The sequence below is a fragment of the Macaca fascicularis genome, chromosome 1 (assembly GCF_037993035.2).
Source record: "Macaca fascicularis isolate 582-1 chromosome 1, T2T-MFA8v1.1".
Classification (NCBI taxonomy): domain Eukaryota; kingdom Metazoa; phylum Chordata; class Mammalia; order Primates; family Cercopithecidae; genus Macaca; species Macaca fascicularis.
Window position 1 is genome coordinate 124,628,044 of NC_088375.1, and position 16,093 is coordinate 124,644,136.

General features: G+C 48.5%; 1 protein-coding gene across 3 annotated transcripts; it reads right to left on the reverse strand.

Moving 5' to 3' along the window:
* Positions 1–2,909: 2,909 nt before the first annotated feature.
* GSTM1 (glutathione S-transferase mu 1) lies at positions 2,910–9,333 on the reverse strand. Of its 3 annotated transcripts, XM_065548374.2 has the most exons (8): positions 8,771–8,839; positions 8,425–8,500; positions 7,929–7,993; positions 7,538–7,619; positions 7,337–7,437; positions 6,286–6,381; positions 6,088–6,198; positions 2,910–3,451 (listed from the first exon to the last, which is right to left on the reverse strand). In XM_065548374.2, the coding sequence occupies exons 1-8, from the start codon at positions 8,804–8,806 to the stop codon at positions 3,362–3,364; spliced, it is 657 nt and encodes a 218-aa protein (XP_065404446.1). In that variant the 5' UTR covers positions 8,807–8,839; the 3' UTR covers positions 2,910–3,361. The 3 variants fall into 3 exon arrangements, with proteins under 3 accessions (XP_065404446.1, XP_073855889.1, XP_073855888.1); XM_073999788.1 differs by lacking the exons at positions 6,088–6,198; positions 6,286–6,381; positions 8,771–8,839 and adding an exon at positions 9,055–9,333 and having other exon boundaries at positions 8,425–8,561; XM_073999787.1 differs by lacking the exons at positions 6,088–6,198; positions 6,286–6,381.
* Positions 9,334–16,093: the final 6,760 nt, after the last annotated feature.

Below are 16,093 nucleotides of genomic sequence, written 5' to 3' on the forward strand. Positions count from 1 at the left end.
AGGAGGCGGAGGTTGCAGTGAGCTGAGACTGTACCATTGTGCTCCTGCCTGGGCAACAGAGTGAGACTCTGTCTCAAAAAAAAAAAAAAAGTAAAATATTAAAGAGAAAAAACTGTAGAATCTAAGAGTATACATGCACACCAGTCTCACCTATCCAAAGAAGTAGGCATGAATACAAATCTAAAGATAATTTGAAATTACACCATTAAGATGATCCTATAATTTGCTTAACAACTATTCAATGAGCACCTAATATGCTCAGGGACTGTCCTAGATGATGTGCAAACACCTGTAACATCAGTGAACAAGAAGAGACAAAAACACATGCCCTCATGACATTGACATCTTATGCGGGAAAGCAAACAAACAAGAGCACACAAATAATGTAAGACACATGTGCATGCTTTTCACTGAAGTGTAATGTACATACAGTGCACAGGCCTTAAGTGTGCTATTCTGTGGGCATTTCCACTTGTATACTCTTCTGGAATCACCTCCCAGATAAAGAGAGAAAACTTACAGCACTCCACCAGGCGCCTTCAATAGGCAACCTTCCAGTTCTCACCAGGGTCACCAATCACCTGACCTGTGATACCATGGACTCATTTCCCTCTCCTGGTTCTCGTGTAAGTGGAATGAGATCGTATGTCCTTTCTCCTGTCTGGATCCTTTTACTCCACACGTCTGTGAGGCCCATCCATGTTTTTGCACATAGCGTTAGCACGTTTATTTTCATTATACCGGAGTAAGTATTCCATTATACGAATGATGGAATTATGTTCATAAACCAAGTTCATTTGTTCGTTCTTCTAGTCATGGAATTTGGGTTGTTTTCAGGTATTGGCTATTTAAAATAAAGCTGCTTTTGACATCATTATACCTGGCTCTTGGAATCCAACAGGACTCATTCCTGTAGAGTAGGACTTCTGGGTCCTGGGTAGATGTATGTTTAGCCCCAGCTGACACTGCCAGTATTCCAAAGTGACTTTCCCACCAGCAAGGCATGACAGTTCCAGTTACTCCACAAATCACCAACAATTGTCAGTCCTTTCAATGTCAGCCATTCTAGTGGGGATACAGTAGGATCTACGGGTTTTTAACTTTCTGCTGTCTAATGATGTTGAACACCTTCTCACGAGCTTATTGGCCATTTGGATATTCTGACTCATTTGTTAATTAGTTGTATTTTTAGATCTACACTTTTTGCAGAAGAGACCTTTGTTGATTTGTAACAAATTCTGTCTGCTGAGCCTTGTATGAATACTTGACCTACAGACTGAACAACTATTTCTGACATCACAGCTTAGGGAGTGCTAAGCTATGAGATTCTTCCTCCGAAGCAGCTCACTCTCCAGTGAGATTTTAAATTACTTCAAGAAGATGCAATGCAGATAAAGCTATGGGATTGCTGTCAGGGTGGAGGAAGCCTGTGCTTAGAATGTTTCGGCAAGGATGTGAGTCAGGAAGACATCAACCTGCAGATCCCCGCGCAGTCTTTGGAATTACAGACCTCAGAATGGCAGAAAATGCTTAAGTAAAAAAGCAAAAGATATGGTCAGGTGCAGTGGCTCATGCATGTAATTCCGGCACTTTGGGAGGCTGAGGTGGGTGGATCACAAGGTCAGGAGTTCGAGACCAGCCTGGCCAACATAGTGAAAACCCACCTCTAAACCAAAAATACAAAAATTATCTGGGCACAGTGGTGCGTGCCTGTAGTTCCAGCTACTCGGGAGGCTGAGGCAGGAGAATCGTTTGAACCCGGGAAGGGGACGTTGCAGTGAGCCAAGATCACACCACTGCACTCCAGCCTGGGCAACAGAGTAAGATTCCCTCTCAAAATAATAAAAATAATAATAACTTTAAAAAATCAAAGGATGCAGTCAGACGCATCCACCTACTCACCAGAAATGCTCAATTTCAGAAAGGAGTGGGTAAGTCTATTAGAGGTCTGAAGGTTTTCATCATAGAATTCTATCCCCAGCTGATATGGTTTGGCTGTGTCCCCACCCACATCTTACCTTGAATTGTAATAATCCCCAGGTGTCAAGAGTGGAGGCCAGGTGGAGATAACTGAATCATGGGGGCAGTTTTCCCCATACTGTTCTCGTGGTAGTGAATAATCTCACGAGATCTGATGGTTTTATAAGTGGGAGTTCCCCTGCACAGGCCCTCTTGCCTGCTGTCATGGAAGATGTGACTTTGCTCCTCATTTGCCTTCTGCCATGGTTATGAGGCCTCCTAGGCCCTGTGGAACTGTGAGTCCTTTAAACCTCTTTCCTTTATCAATTACCCAGTCTCAGGTATGTCTTTATTAGCAGTGTGAGAACAGACTAAAACATCAGCCAGAGTATTCAGTAAGTATGTAAAGACACTTTCAGTTGTGCAAGGACTAAAGACATTTCTCTCACAGGTACCCAGGAAACAGAGGAAGTAAACCCAGAGAGAACGTCCTGATGACAGCTGTGCAGCAAGCCTGGAGAGGGTACCTGGAAGACATCTGAGAAAATCAATAGAGATTGGGTCCTGGAGACCTAACAGAAGTGATGCAGTCATATAGTGGAGAAGGTAAAAGAGACCCTGGTTCTCTCGGATGGAGATTCCACCCCCTTGGGGTCCTATTCAATGAGACACAAGCTCTGGGTAATTATGGAAAGCACTCAGTAAGGCTGGATGAATGAATGCGAGACCCAGGCCCAGAAAGAGACATTCTTTCCACAGAGCCTCAGGGAGCTTCCTGCTCTGAGTCTGTCAGAAATGGGAGCAAGAATTGTCAAATGCCTTACTATGCCCAGCAGACTCCGTTAGAACCCGGCCACTGCCAGGATCACCAGCCAGTCCCTTGGAAGAGGCAGTGACAGACAGACAGTCTGGGTAGATGGCCAGGAGCAAATAAGACAAGACACAGCAAATGTGATTGAGGCTTTACTTCGATCAGGTAGGCCTAAGGCAGGGGCCATGTTACAGGAGCAGGGCCTGTAAACCAGTCAATGCTGCTCTTTCATTCAGCACGGGGACAGCTTGGGGCTGAGCTCCACAGGCGAGGGGCTAGGCAGGCCCCTCAAAGCAGACACAACCACTAACAGGAAGGAAGGTCAGGCTGGCTTTAGTGCCGCGAAGGGTAATATTGGGAGGGGGATGTTCATGAAGGAAAGTGGGTAACTGAGGCTTTAAAGCACCTGCATGGGACAGGGGTTTAGGGGAGGTGAAGAGGGGACAATAAAGTCTTAGGGGTAAAGATGGGAATAAACAGGAGAAAGGAATGAGGAGCCAGGTGCTGGGATGCAGAGTCCAGCTGCGCTCCACAGCCTGGGCAGAGGGCTGAGTATGGGCACCTCACTCCCACCTCCTGGCCTTCCAGGCATTACTTGTTGCCCCAGACAGCCATCTTTGTGAACACAGGTCTTGGGAGGAAGCGGCTGGACTTCATGTAGGCAGAGATCTTCTCCAAGCCCTGAGACGGGGGAAAATAAGGCCAGAGCTCAAGGTCAGCTGCCCATGGGGACAGCCCCACTGCAGACACAGCAGGTCAGGGCCTTGGCCACAGCCTTTCCACGTGGGCTCAAGTGCTGGGACATCACACAGCCTCTTAGGGTCCCCAGATCTGCAGAGTTAACTCTTCCAGCTTCCTTTAAGTAATGCTGTACCACAGAAACAGCTAGCACTTATGGAGATTCTACACTGTGCTGGCTGCTCTGTACCCAAGAGAAATTATAATACAAGCTTAGAAAATCCACTTGACTGCTCTGCAAGGCTGAATCTATTACCATCGTTTCTCATGTGGGAAACAGAAGTTCAGCAACTACCTCACATTTAAATACCTAGTAAGGGGAACAGGGCTACAATGTAGCCTGGTTCTGTCTCTCTCTGGTTCTGGCCTCTTTCTGCCAAATACTCTTCTTCTTCTGCCCCACCACCCCTCACACCGGGCCCTGTCACCCCTTAACTGCACAAACAGTCTCCTTTTCCACAGGGAGGCTCTTGGCTTGTCTGGGTGTAGACACACAGAAGGGACCTCCAGCAGAACAAACGGGCTCACAACACACTCACCCAATGTCTCAGTAAAACCTGGATGAAAGTGGAATGGGGGGTGGCAGTGCATAAGAAAATGAAAGGTGAGACTAGGCTCTAATCATTCCCCTTAAAGCGGAAAGTCCAAAGTTCTCCATCTAATACCTGAGCAGAATCTCACTGTGCCCTAACACATGGCATCTCCAGCCCTGCTGCTGCAGATCAGGCTACAAGACACTCAGATGTGCTGTGCACAATCTTACCAGGATTGAATTCCCATATAAAGTATTCAAAAAGATCCAGCCAGGCATGGTGGCTCACACCTGTAATCCCAGCACATTGGGAAGCCGAGGTAGGTGGATCACCTGAGTTCAGGAGTTCGAGACCAGCCTGGTCAACATGGTGAAAGCCCATCTCTACTAAAAATAGAAAAATTAGCTGAGTGTGGTAGCGGCTACTTGTAATCCCACCTACTCAGGAGGCTGAGGCAGAGAATTGCTTGAACCCAGGAGGCAGAGGTTGCAGTAAGCCTAGATCACGCCACTGCACTCCAGCCTGGGCAACAGCAAGACACAATCTCAAAAAAAAAAAAAAAAAAAAAAAAATTCCCAGACTGCTTGTTCTCAAACTGATTGACCTTGGCATGTCACAGGCCAGAGACCTCAGCTGTCCTCCACCCCTCCCTTCCCACCACATCTTACATAACTCCAAGGCCACTTAAGCCTGGACCAGAACCAGAGCTGATGGGAACTAGCTAAGCAAGCAGATCTCTTGATGGGGAGTGGGAAAGGGAAACAGATTCTAGGCTCAGAAGCTCTTTGGACTAGTGCCTCAAATTCCCAAATCTGTCCTAAAGCAGGATTTGCTGCTCTCAAACAAGATCAACACGGGTGAGGGATGCTTCTCCGTGAGTGAGGGCAGGCCCCGGGCCCAGTACCCAGGTGGTGCCACACACCCCTCAAGGGTTGCTCTGCCGGCAGGCCTCTCACTGCACTCTTTTCCGGGATGGGGCGGTCATCTATGCATCTCCCACTGTGCCTCACACCCTGCCTCATGCAGAGGAGAAGGTCAGTAAACAGGAGTAAAACCAGCGTGCCACTCATCTCACAGGGGGAACACGTGGAACATTGGAGGGAAAAAAGAGAAGAGGAGTAGCACTTAGGGAGGCCAAGGCAGGCAGATCACCTGAGGTCAGGAGTTTGAGACCAGCCTGGCCAAATGGTGAAACCCCGTCTCTACTAAAAATACAAAAATTAGCTGGACATAGTGGCGCACACCTGTAATCCCAGCTACTCTGGCAGCTGAGGCAGGAGAATCGCTTGAACCCAGGAGGCGGAGGTTACAGTGAGCCAAGATTACTCCACTGTACTCCAGCCTGGGCAACAGAGCAAGATTCTGTCTCGAAAAAAAAAAAAAAAGGAAGACAGGTGGAGTAAGAAAGTGCCCCAGCACTGGGCATTTCAACATAAACTCCTTCAACAGGGGCACCCACATATGTACCTTAATCCAGCTCCAGCCACAGCCCTGGCTCTCAGGACTCCCCACACAGGGGTCCGATCATGCAAAGCTTCTGGAGGTAGCAATGAATATTGCCCGTGGGTTTAGCACTAGACATCAACGCCACCGTTGTGCCAGTCCTACTATTGCCAGCTCCATCCATGGTCACGAAGTGCTCTGCCTCTTCCAAAGTGTCCTGGGCTGTGAAACCCAGGCTAGGGGAAGCCTAAGGCTTTTTCTCTGGTCACATACAGGAGAGCCCTGACTGCCACCCATAGATCCAGAGGCTCATAGAGAGCCCAGCACAGCCTCCACCAGCTCTGGGACCCTGAGCAATGCCTGACCATCTCATTCTCAGTTTCCTTATCTCCAAAATGGGCGAGATAATTCTGTCACCCTGTTGGAATGTTATAAAATTCAAATTCCACACAATAGGTATAATGTGCTGGGCACGGTTCGTGGCATGAAGCCAATGCTCAATAAATGCAAGTTATTCTATGTGTAGCTCCAGGACTGGGAAAGCATCTCAAAGGAGGGAAAGGAACAAGGGGCATCAAAGAGAAAGGAGGATGGGGGCATCACCTCAAAGCGGGAGATGAAGTCCTTCAAATTTGGGAAGGCATCCAAGCCCTTGGGCTCAAATGTATGGTGCAGGTCAAGGACATCATAGACGAGAAAATCTACAAAAGTGATCTGCACAAGGCCAAGAATATGTGGGCTGGAACCTCCACAACACATGAAGCAAAACAGATCTCATTCCCTATATCACTCCTTCTTTACCGTGTCTCCTGCAAACCATGGCCGCTTCCCCAGAAACTGTGAGTAGAGCTTTAGCTTTTCAGGGAGTTCCTCCAAGTATTTTGGCTTCAGTTTCTCCTGAGGCAGAAAACAGCTGTCACCACCCTCAGACAAAAGCTCCCTGCATAGACATGGCCTCCCCAGGGCTGTGGATGGCCCAGGCTGGCCGTGGGCAAGCAGCCATCTTCCCCGCAACTAAAACTGGGGCAGTGCCCAGGCTTCAGTTGGATACATCAGCAATTATTAGACTCTGACTGGGTGCCAGACCCTATCTGAAGTGATCAGAAGGCAGAGAGGAATGAGATGCCGTCCCTGAATCTGTTATCACTGACCTCCCAATAACCTCTGGGTCAGCCCCAGTGGCGCCCGAGCACCTGGCAGCCTTTGGACCCAGACATGGGCAGAATCAAGGATGCAAAGAACTACAGGAGCTCAGGGAAAGAAGTAGAAAGTTCCTCCTAATGGGGTGGCAAGAGAAAACATGGACATTGACCAGTTTCCAGGGAGATGAGAAGTTCAGGTTGAAAGGAAAGAGGGAGAGGAATAAAGGCCCGCTGGCTGCCTCTGAGCTGCCTGTTATGAAAATGCGTGGATCCCTATGCATGTCAATGACAGCACTTGGAAAACTGTGGAGGAGAAGATGCAATTCAATGGTGCCACTACATTCCTCTGTCTTGTACTTGAGTCTGTATATTCTAGGAGCAGGCAGGTGAAGTGAACTGGCTGAGAGAAATGACCCAGGACAGAAGTCAGAGGCCAGAGGCAATGAAGGAGATTCTAAACCCAAACTTTACCATCTAGGAATTGAATTTCTACCCTGGGATGCCTGGATCGTGTCCTAAGATTGCTGGGAATTGCCTCTGCTTTTGTTGACATGACATTGGAGTCGTAAGGATAACTGTTGATAGTATGGGAAAGCACTTGGAGGATGAGTGGTACCAAGGACTTAAGAAAAGACCAGTATGTGCAGGAATGCAAGAGTCCTGGTCCCAAATCCAAACTCTGCCAGGTGCAGATCACTGGGGAGACTCACAAATTCTGGGTTGTGGCAGATCATGACCAGCTGCATATGGTTGTCCATGGTCTGGTTCTTCATAATGTGCACACGAATCTTCTCCTCTTCTGTCTCCCCACCTGCCACCCACAAAACACAGAGTCTTTCTGAGCATCGCACCCCAATCCAGCCAAGGAGGAGGCCACCTTCCCCCCACACACTGCAACAAACCACACTCACACAGGTTGTGCTTGCGGGCAATGTAGCACATGATGGCGTTGCTCTGGGTGATCTTGTGAGTCCCATCAATCAAGTAGGGCAGCTGGATGAATGGGAAACCGGGGAAGCTCAGTTGGGCCACCAGGTTCCCCAGCATCCCCTTCCCATAAGCAAGGGTAGAGAGGAGACCCGGCACTCACTGTGCCTGCTCATGGCAGGCCTGAGATAGAAATACTGTCACATGAACGAATGAGCTTGGACACAGAACATCATGGAAGGGCTGTGTAGACAGCCAGGAGTGACAGGAATTGGGCAGAAGACTCCTGATCCTAACCCCTCTAAGCTGGGAGAGGAGATGCGGTCAGAGACACATTGCACTTGCCCCCAAAACCGCCCCTTCCCCTGCACCTACATTGGGAAAGTCCAGGCCCAGCTTGAATTTTTCATTCAGCCACTGGCTTCTGTCATAGTCAGGAGCTGTGGTGGGGAAGATGAAATAAAAACAAACCTCCCCAGAGCCCAGCCCTCCTTCCCCGGGACCCTCCCAAGGAGCCAGTGGCAAGACCCCTGAGACAGGTGGATCTAGAATCCAACCACTCAGCCCCACATCCCAGGGTTCAGAGAGAAAGAATCCCGGTGAGGGCTCTGGACCCCACAAGGCTAAGGCTTCCAGGGTTTAGGCAAGCCCTGAGGTACACCCAACCCAATTACCCAGACAGGGGGCCCAGCATCCCGCCCCAGCATTCTGCCTTGCAAGGCCAGAGGGCTCCCTCCCCAGGGCTCAGGGAAGGGACAGCCTGCAGCTCCAGCAGGGGAGGCCTGCAGAGGCAGCCACAGCTGGCCACCATGGGTTGCTTGGTGCCAACTCAGCGGGAGTGGGCAGGGCCCAGACAGGAAGGTGCCATTACCATCCTCCCTAAAGTACTTCTTTTCCTCATAGCTTGAGTCTGTGTATTCCAGGAGCAGGCGGATGACGTGGGCCAGCTGGGAGAGAGGGCCGGCAGCTCGGGTCAGAGATGGAGAGTCCCTGACTTGGTGACTTTGTCTGCAACAGGAACACCCCCAGTTTACACTGCACGCACACGTCGCCTCCTCTGCCCACCCCCACCCCCAAATACACACACACACAGTCTTGCACAGGCCCTTCTGAGGGAGACCTCCCTGAAGAGGAAGGATCCCTAGAGCCGGTCCCGCAGCTGCTCCACACTTCCCACCCTGCGCCCTGGTCCCACCGTCCAGCTGACCCTCGCTCACCCCTCGGATGTCCCAGTACCCCAGGGTCATGGGCATGGTGCCTGTTGGTGCGGATTCTGCAGACAGGCCACAACCGGGGTACAGACTATAAGAGCTCCACAGAGGGGAAAGGAGGGGCCTTGCTGCCATCCCGCCCCTTGGCCCGCCAAGCCCCCGAAACGCGGCAGTCTGTGGACCCGGAGCGCGCTTCTGGGGCCGGAATCAGTAAGACCCCCGCCCGCCTCCCAGCCCCGAGGGTTCCCGGAGGGAGGTCAGGACGCCCAGAAGCCGAAAGCGGGAATCACCTTCGCCAGCTTCCCCTACCCACCCTGAGGCTCCACGAGTCCATCCAGCCCTTGCTAAGTCCACAGCGACCTGGCCCTGCGCTTGAAACAGCCAGATCCTAAAGGAGCAAAAAGCTCTTCTCCCTTCTCCTCCCTGCCCGCGGAGTCCCTCAGCCTTCTCTCCGCTGCCCAGTTCCCGCGGGCTCTGGGAGACTCGGGCTGCAGGGATCAGACTAAAAGGTGGTGGCCCCAACCTGGGAATTTAATTCTGCCCGTCACTGTCAGAGCAGGACTTCCTCTGATTCGAAAGCTACTCCGAGGGCTTTGTCTCCCCTCTAGCCCCGCCTACACAGGAACGGTGTCAGTGGTATGGGAAGGACCCCCAAGAAATGGGTCAGAGTAAAGGAAATGTGGTCTGTGTTTTCTGTTAGGGGCCCTCGGGTACTGAGTCCTTTGGTCATCTGGCTAAGTACTATGTAAAGTAGCCACTTCGTATTTTGGCACAATTTATGAATCTAAATTAAAGGATCAGACCCAGCAAGTTGGTGAGGTATCTGAGGTGCCCCCTGGAAATGTCCAGCCAGTCCACTAGGTGAACCTCACATAGACCAAAACAGCAACAGCAGCAGTGAGTGCAGTGGCCACAGAGGGCAGGCGAGGGAGGGTGGAAGAACTTCCGGGACCAAACTGAGGGTCAGGCTGCTATTTCTCCAGCCCCACTAACCAGATGCAGATCACCTGGAGAGGAAGAGAGGTTTTATTTCTGCAACTGGTTACAGGGAGAAGGTCTGGAAATTACCACCAGACCAACTCAAAATTACAAAGTTTTCCAGAGCATATATACCTTCTAAGCTATATGCCTACAAGTGAGTGTGCATCATCTAAAGACATAAGTGATTGACTTCTTTAATCTATAACTAAGTTCTGGGTCCTGAGACCTTACTCTGGAGCCTCAGTCTATTTACTTTATCTAAATGGGTCCAGGTGCCGGGGGTGATTGCCCTTATGTCGTTTCCTGCTACCTCACGGAGGTGTGGGGAGTTCCCTCAGACCCCCAGTAAAACTTGTTTAATCCTAAATGGATCCTGTTAAGAATTCCTTGGTTATTTTGTCATGCTTTAAGGCCCAAGAAAGGCCTAAGCAAAACTCTTGGTGGGCTTTTGTTACGTTCCAGCCTTTGTATAAAGGTACCGGCTTTTTTTTTTTTTTTTTTTCTTAGCTTTTAATATCTAATCACTCAGTCAGTACTGAGCCAGTTGTTATGGAGGCCTGTGTTAGTGAGACCTGGTCTGCCACACAACCTGTCATCAGAGAGGCCAGAACCCTGTCCTGCTGAGGAGGGAGGTCAGAGTATGGTGGCCAGAGAGGAGCCTGAGGGCTCCCCACAGGACCACAGGCTGGGACCCTCACCTCTCCAGATCCACCGTTCTGGACCTGGCTCCTGACCCATGTGTGTTCTTCAGTGTGAGATGGTGGCTCCAGTGGCCTTTGAAGTCACACTGTGATATGTGACTCGTGGTACAAGCTCCACAAAAACAACGTTCAACCTGCCAACTTTCTTCTTTCAAGGTAGAAAGGAGACTATTTTGAAAGAGTTGTGCAATGGCTTGGCCTGGGGTTGACTTTGCTTTGTTTAAAGGATATTACAAATAATAATGGATATATGAAAACAGATGATAGACCTTTAAGGAGAAATCATTTTACAATGTAAAGGACAAGGTTATTGCACTGCGCTCGCTCTCTCTCTCTCGCTCTCTCTCTCTCCATATATATATATATATATATTTGGTAATTAGCTAAAACATTGTTAGGACTCCAGAGCATGAACCCAGTATATCAAAAAAGTTTCAAACCACCTGGATAACGTGTGGATTGGGGTTGAGTGGCACAGGTAGATTTCATCACATCCCTATTAGGCCACAGAAATCAGGTGGTCGGCAGGTGTCTGCTAAGTTGGGGCACTTGGACACTGTGTCACTGAGGATGGCAAGGCGCGGTCCTTGTTGCAAACACTCCCCACCCATCCAGACCTGGGCAGTACTCCCAGCTCAAATACCTGGTAGGTATCCACGTTTAGGAAGCAGTTTTGGCCTCAAAGTGAATTCTCATGTAGATTTTCCTGCATTGAGGCAATAGCACCAGCACAGACACAAGTGCCTGGCCCTAGGAATTGTTACATTTCTCATTATGCATTAAGAGTTTATGATTCTGAGTTTATCCATCTTGAGCTGTGAAAGATAAAATGTCTAGATCCAACTAAAAGAAATGAATTTTTAAGAAAGCTAACACTCATGAGAATAATAATTTTGAAACACATAGAACCGGTACTGTTACATTGGTATTCACATATTTGGTAATTCCTCTAATGAAACAACAGTTGTTGAGATCCTACCACATTCCAGGCACTATGAATAAAACAATGCTTCAAGGACACTGTACTTTGCCCATCTCCAACGACATATCAGGTGGGAACTTCAGGGGAGAGATTTTGAAAATACGGGACACTTCTTAGTGTTTTTGCACACTGAGAAGAAGTGGAGTGGGAGAGGGATTGAGTGCAGGAGAGAGAAGCAGTGCCTGCTGTTGCAAGGACTCTGAGGAGCCAGGAAGATGGGCCCCAGGCCCCAGGTGGCTTCTTCAGAAGGAGGAGTATAGCTCTGCGGAAGGCAGGAAGGGCTGGACCAGCAGGATCTCCAAAGTAGCTGCCACAGTGGCCACGAGAATCACACCAGCAGGGCAGTGCGTCTGTGGATGGGGAACTGGAGCAGCGGGGATGAGGGAAGATGCAAGTGTTCTGAAGGAAGGGGTTGTAGCCAGTTGTCACCACACAGAAACTCAGTCCCGACAGGGCCAGGTCTTCTGGATTTGTATGTGCTGTCCGAACTGCAAAATGTGGACAAGTTCTAATTTTTAAAACAGTGCTGGCACAGACAGTCAAAATGCACTGGGTCCCATTTTACCAAGGGCCTGTAAGGGGACCTCTGGACTGGATTTCATAATTCCTTCTGTCTCTTCTGTCAACATTCTTATATTCTCAAGTCAAATTAACAGAAAATCTACATAAAATGTTGTCAGAATTGTAAAAACCAATCTATTAGAAACAAATACTGACAGACAATAAAATGTATCCTACTTCATGGAAATGTATTAAAGTCTCTTAAATATTGTTTGGGTGAACTTAGGAAATCAAAATATAAAGAATCTTTGCTTCAATCTGAAAAGAAGAAAATAAAAATCACCATATCCAAGATGCTACCAAATTTGAATTGAGAAAACATTTTTCCAACATGCCTGTTATACCAAAAATAAGGCAAACAAACTAGAATTTCAAGAAAGTAGAAAAGGAACAAAGTTAGAGATGGAAAAAGAAGTGGAAGCAAGAAGTTACCTTAAGAAGAATGTTGAAACTAACCAATTTGCTTGTTATACATAATAGATTATTTTCTTGAAAGTTAGCTGATTAACAGAGTATTAGTACAACAAAAACAAAAAATAAAATTACAAGTTAATGCAAATCAGAAAGAAGATGTAGTATAAGTGATTTTTTTTTTTTTTTTTTTTTTGAGACGGAGTCTCGCTGTGTCTCCCAGGCTGGAGTGCAGTGGCGCGATCTCGGCTCACTGCAAGCTCCGCCCCCTGGGTTCACGCCATTCTCCCGACTCAGCCTCCCAAGTAGCTGGGACTACAGGCGCCCGCTACCACGCCCGGCTAATTTTTTTGTATTTTTAGTAGAGACGGGGTTTCACCGTGTTAGCCAGGATAGTCTCGATCTCCTGACCTCGTGATCCACCCGCCTCGGCCTCCCAAAGTGCTGGGATTACAGGCTTGAGCCACCGCGCCCGGCCGTGATTTTTTTTTTAATTGGGGAAACATTTTTTCTAAACTCAATGTTAACTGATGTTAGCACCAAGCGGAAGAAACACAAACAGGCCAAAACATGATAAGAGATAGAGATTCTGAATGAAGTAATAAAAGAGCAATAAAGAAAAATAACAACACAAAAGGGCATTTGATCCTTAGCTTTTGGCTGGATATGTTTTCAAAAATTTTGAAAATGGCGTGGATGACACAGATTGTCATCAACATAAACGACAGACATGACCTAACATGGGAAGGACTACACAGGCAAGGATGATTATAAATCACTGTCACTTCTCAGCCTGAATCCAAACGTCAAGAATGCCGCCTCAGAGAAAAGAAAATGGTGTTTTTCTTATAATTGGAGTTGTGCTCATAGGGAGCTTGCTGGGGGAGAGAGAGACAGAAAGGCGGGGGCAGGAGAAGGAGGGGCAGAGGGTACTCTGGGGGGCAGAAAGCCCATGTGGGAACACTAGTATCTAGGGTAATCAGAGTCATTTATAATCTTTCTACAAACTTCTCAAACTCTGACACTAGATCAAAATAAAAGGTAAAAAAACATTAAATATACATGTAATCATTAATAAGTATTAATAATACTTACATTATTAAATGTTGCATCAATAAGGACATAACTATATGAGTTACATTATGATTTTTTTTAATTATTATTATTTCTGAATGCCAGTATCCATCCAGGCCACCACTGGATGTGATTCAAGTGAAGGTGATTTTGCCCCTCAGGGGACATGTACGTCTGCCTGGAGACTTTGTTCACTGTAAACAGCAGGAAGCGCCCATGCTATTAGTGGGGAGAGGATGGGCAGGATGCTGAGCGCCCTGCGATGCTCAGGACAGCTCCTCACAACAAAGAACTCTGCCCTGCAAATCTCTGTGCAGCTGAGGTTAAGAAACCCTAGTCTATGAGCCAGGACTGGGTCAAAAGCTGCAGTGGGAGAAACAAGGTCCTCGAAATTCTGGTGGCAGGAAGGAGGCCAAAGGACCCACTTCCCTGGACACCAGCTGGCAGAAGGGAGGACCTAGAGACAATCTCAGCTGGCGCAGTCCCTGCGGGCATCAAGCTGCTCATTAGCAATGAGAGAAGGAGAATTGGGCAGGGAAACGGTCTACTAGGTGGACAGGCTGGGCAGTCTGGTCTTCCAGGATACAGGGTAGGGAGTGGTGGGACTCTCTCTGGCAGCCAGACAGCAGGCCTCCCCTGCAGCTCTGAGCACATTGTTCCAGAGCCAGGCAGCCCGAGCTCAGCACCATGGGGTAATTCTTCTAGAGCTACTGGGGCAAAGCTAGGCAGGATGAAATGAACTTATTTTCAAAAGGTATCCACCCTGATTGAGAAAGGTGTGCAGAAAGTTGCTACAAGTCACTGCCAAACTGTAATGGCTTGACTAGACCCTCCCTGCATTTAACACCCCCATAGGGGTGGCCAAAAGTCAAATATATAATAAGCACCTGATGACTGCCACAGATATGGATATGAGTGATGCCAGTCACCACAGAGGCAGCCACCTTCCCACTGTTCACCCACCCTTCCAAGCCTGCCAGAGACCCTCACCCAAAACGAATCGTCAAAATGTGCAAGCAGATGTTTGGATCTTTGGAGCCTTTAAAATAATGATCATCAACAGACAGATTTACCAGGAGAAAAGAGGATATCTTCCCTGGAAATCTCCTTGGAGTTTACCGCAAGGCATCTCAGACAGTTCTTTCCATATAGAAAAAAAAACCCAGGTGTGGGCAGAAGCCACCCAGGTGCCGAGGCAAATGACCGAGGGCACGAGGTGTTCCAGTGTAATAAAATATATAAAACAAGATGAGTTATACTAGATCTAGATCATAGACATGATTATATATGAATATCATTAATCACTAGTTTGTAGCAACTGCTCTTTATTCCACTATTATAATAATCCTTGCTCTACAATCATAACCTAGGAAAAACCAGGCCATACAGAGATAGGAGCTGAAGGGACATAGTGAGCAGTGACCAGAAGATAAGCATGTGAGCCCGGGCGGGCGCGTTGGCTCACGCCTGTAATCCCAGCCCTTTGGGAGGCCGACATGGGCGGATCACGAGGTCAGGAGATCGAAATCATCCTGGCTAACACGGTGAAACCCCGTCTCTACTAAAAAATATGAAAAACTAGCCGGGCGAGGTGGCGGGTGCCTGTAGTCCCAGCTACTGGGGAGGCTGAGGCAGGAGAATGGCGTAAACCCGGGAGGCGCCAGTGCACTCCAGGCTGGGTGACAGAGCGAGACTCCGTCTCAAAAAAAAAAAGAGTGTGAGCCCTCTGTCACGCCTATACGGAGCCACCAGAGGGCTCCTTGGTCTAGCGGTAACACGAGTGTCTGGGATGACGCCCCTTACCAAGCAGACCCTGTTCTAGCGGTAGCGTCAGTGCCAAGGAAAAACACCCCTTACTTAGCAGACGGGGAAAGGGAGTCTCCATTTCCCCGGGGGAGTTTAGAGAAGACTCCCCTCCTCCACCTCTTGTGGAGGACCTGACATCAGTTAGGCCTGCCCCCAGTTATCCGGAGGCCTAACCGTCTCCCTGTGATGCTGTGCTTCAGTGGTCACATTCCTAGTCCACTGTCATGTTCCATCCTGTACACCTGGCTCTGCCTTATAGATAGCAGTAGCAAAATTAGTGAAAGTACTAAAAGTCTCTGATATGCAGAAATAATGGTGTAAGCTGTCTTCTCTCTCCCTCTCTCCACCTTGGCTGCTAAACAGGGAAGGGCCCTCTGTCCAGTGGACATGTGACCCACGTGACCTTACCTATCATCGGAGATGGCTCACACTCCTTACCCTGCCCCTTTGTCTTGTATCCTATAAATATCAGCGCAGCCTGGCATTCGGGGCCACTACTGGTCTCCGCGTCTTGGTGGCAGTGGTCCCCCAGGCCCGGTTGTCTTTTCATTTATCCCTTTGTCTTGGGTCTTTATTTCTACAATCTCTCGTCTCCGCACACGGGGAGAAAAACCCACTGACCCTGTGGGGCTGGTCCCTACACCCAGCTAATAGATATGTTGTAGCGTTTTGTCCTGTGTTCGATGTTTTAAAACTTACTTATTGATGACGGTGACCCACTTGTGTTTGGTTTTTTGTTTGTTTGTTTGTTTGTTTTTTGCTATGTGTAATAGTCAAGGTTCTTCAAACTTTGAAGTGACACCACTAAGATAA

Bases quoted from the DNA above. Each gene is read 5' to 3' on its own strand.
- GSTM1 (XM_065548374.2), bottom strand. From the start codon at position 8,806: ATGCCCATGACCCTGGGGTACTGGGACATCCGAGGG. The intron at 7,620-7,928 runs GTAGGTGCAGGG...CCATTCATCCAG, and splicing joins TGGGCCTGGACTTTCCCAAT to CTGCCCTACTTGATTGATGG. The intron at 6,199-6,285 runs GTAAAGAAGGAG...GGCCTTGTGCAG, and splicing joins CATGGTTTGCAGGAGACACG to ATCACTTTTGTAGATTTTCT.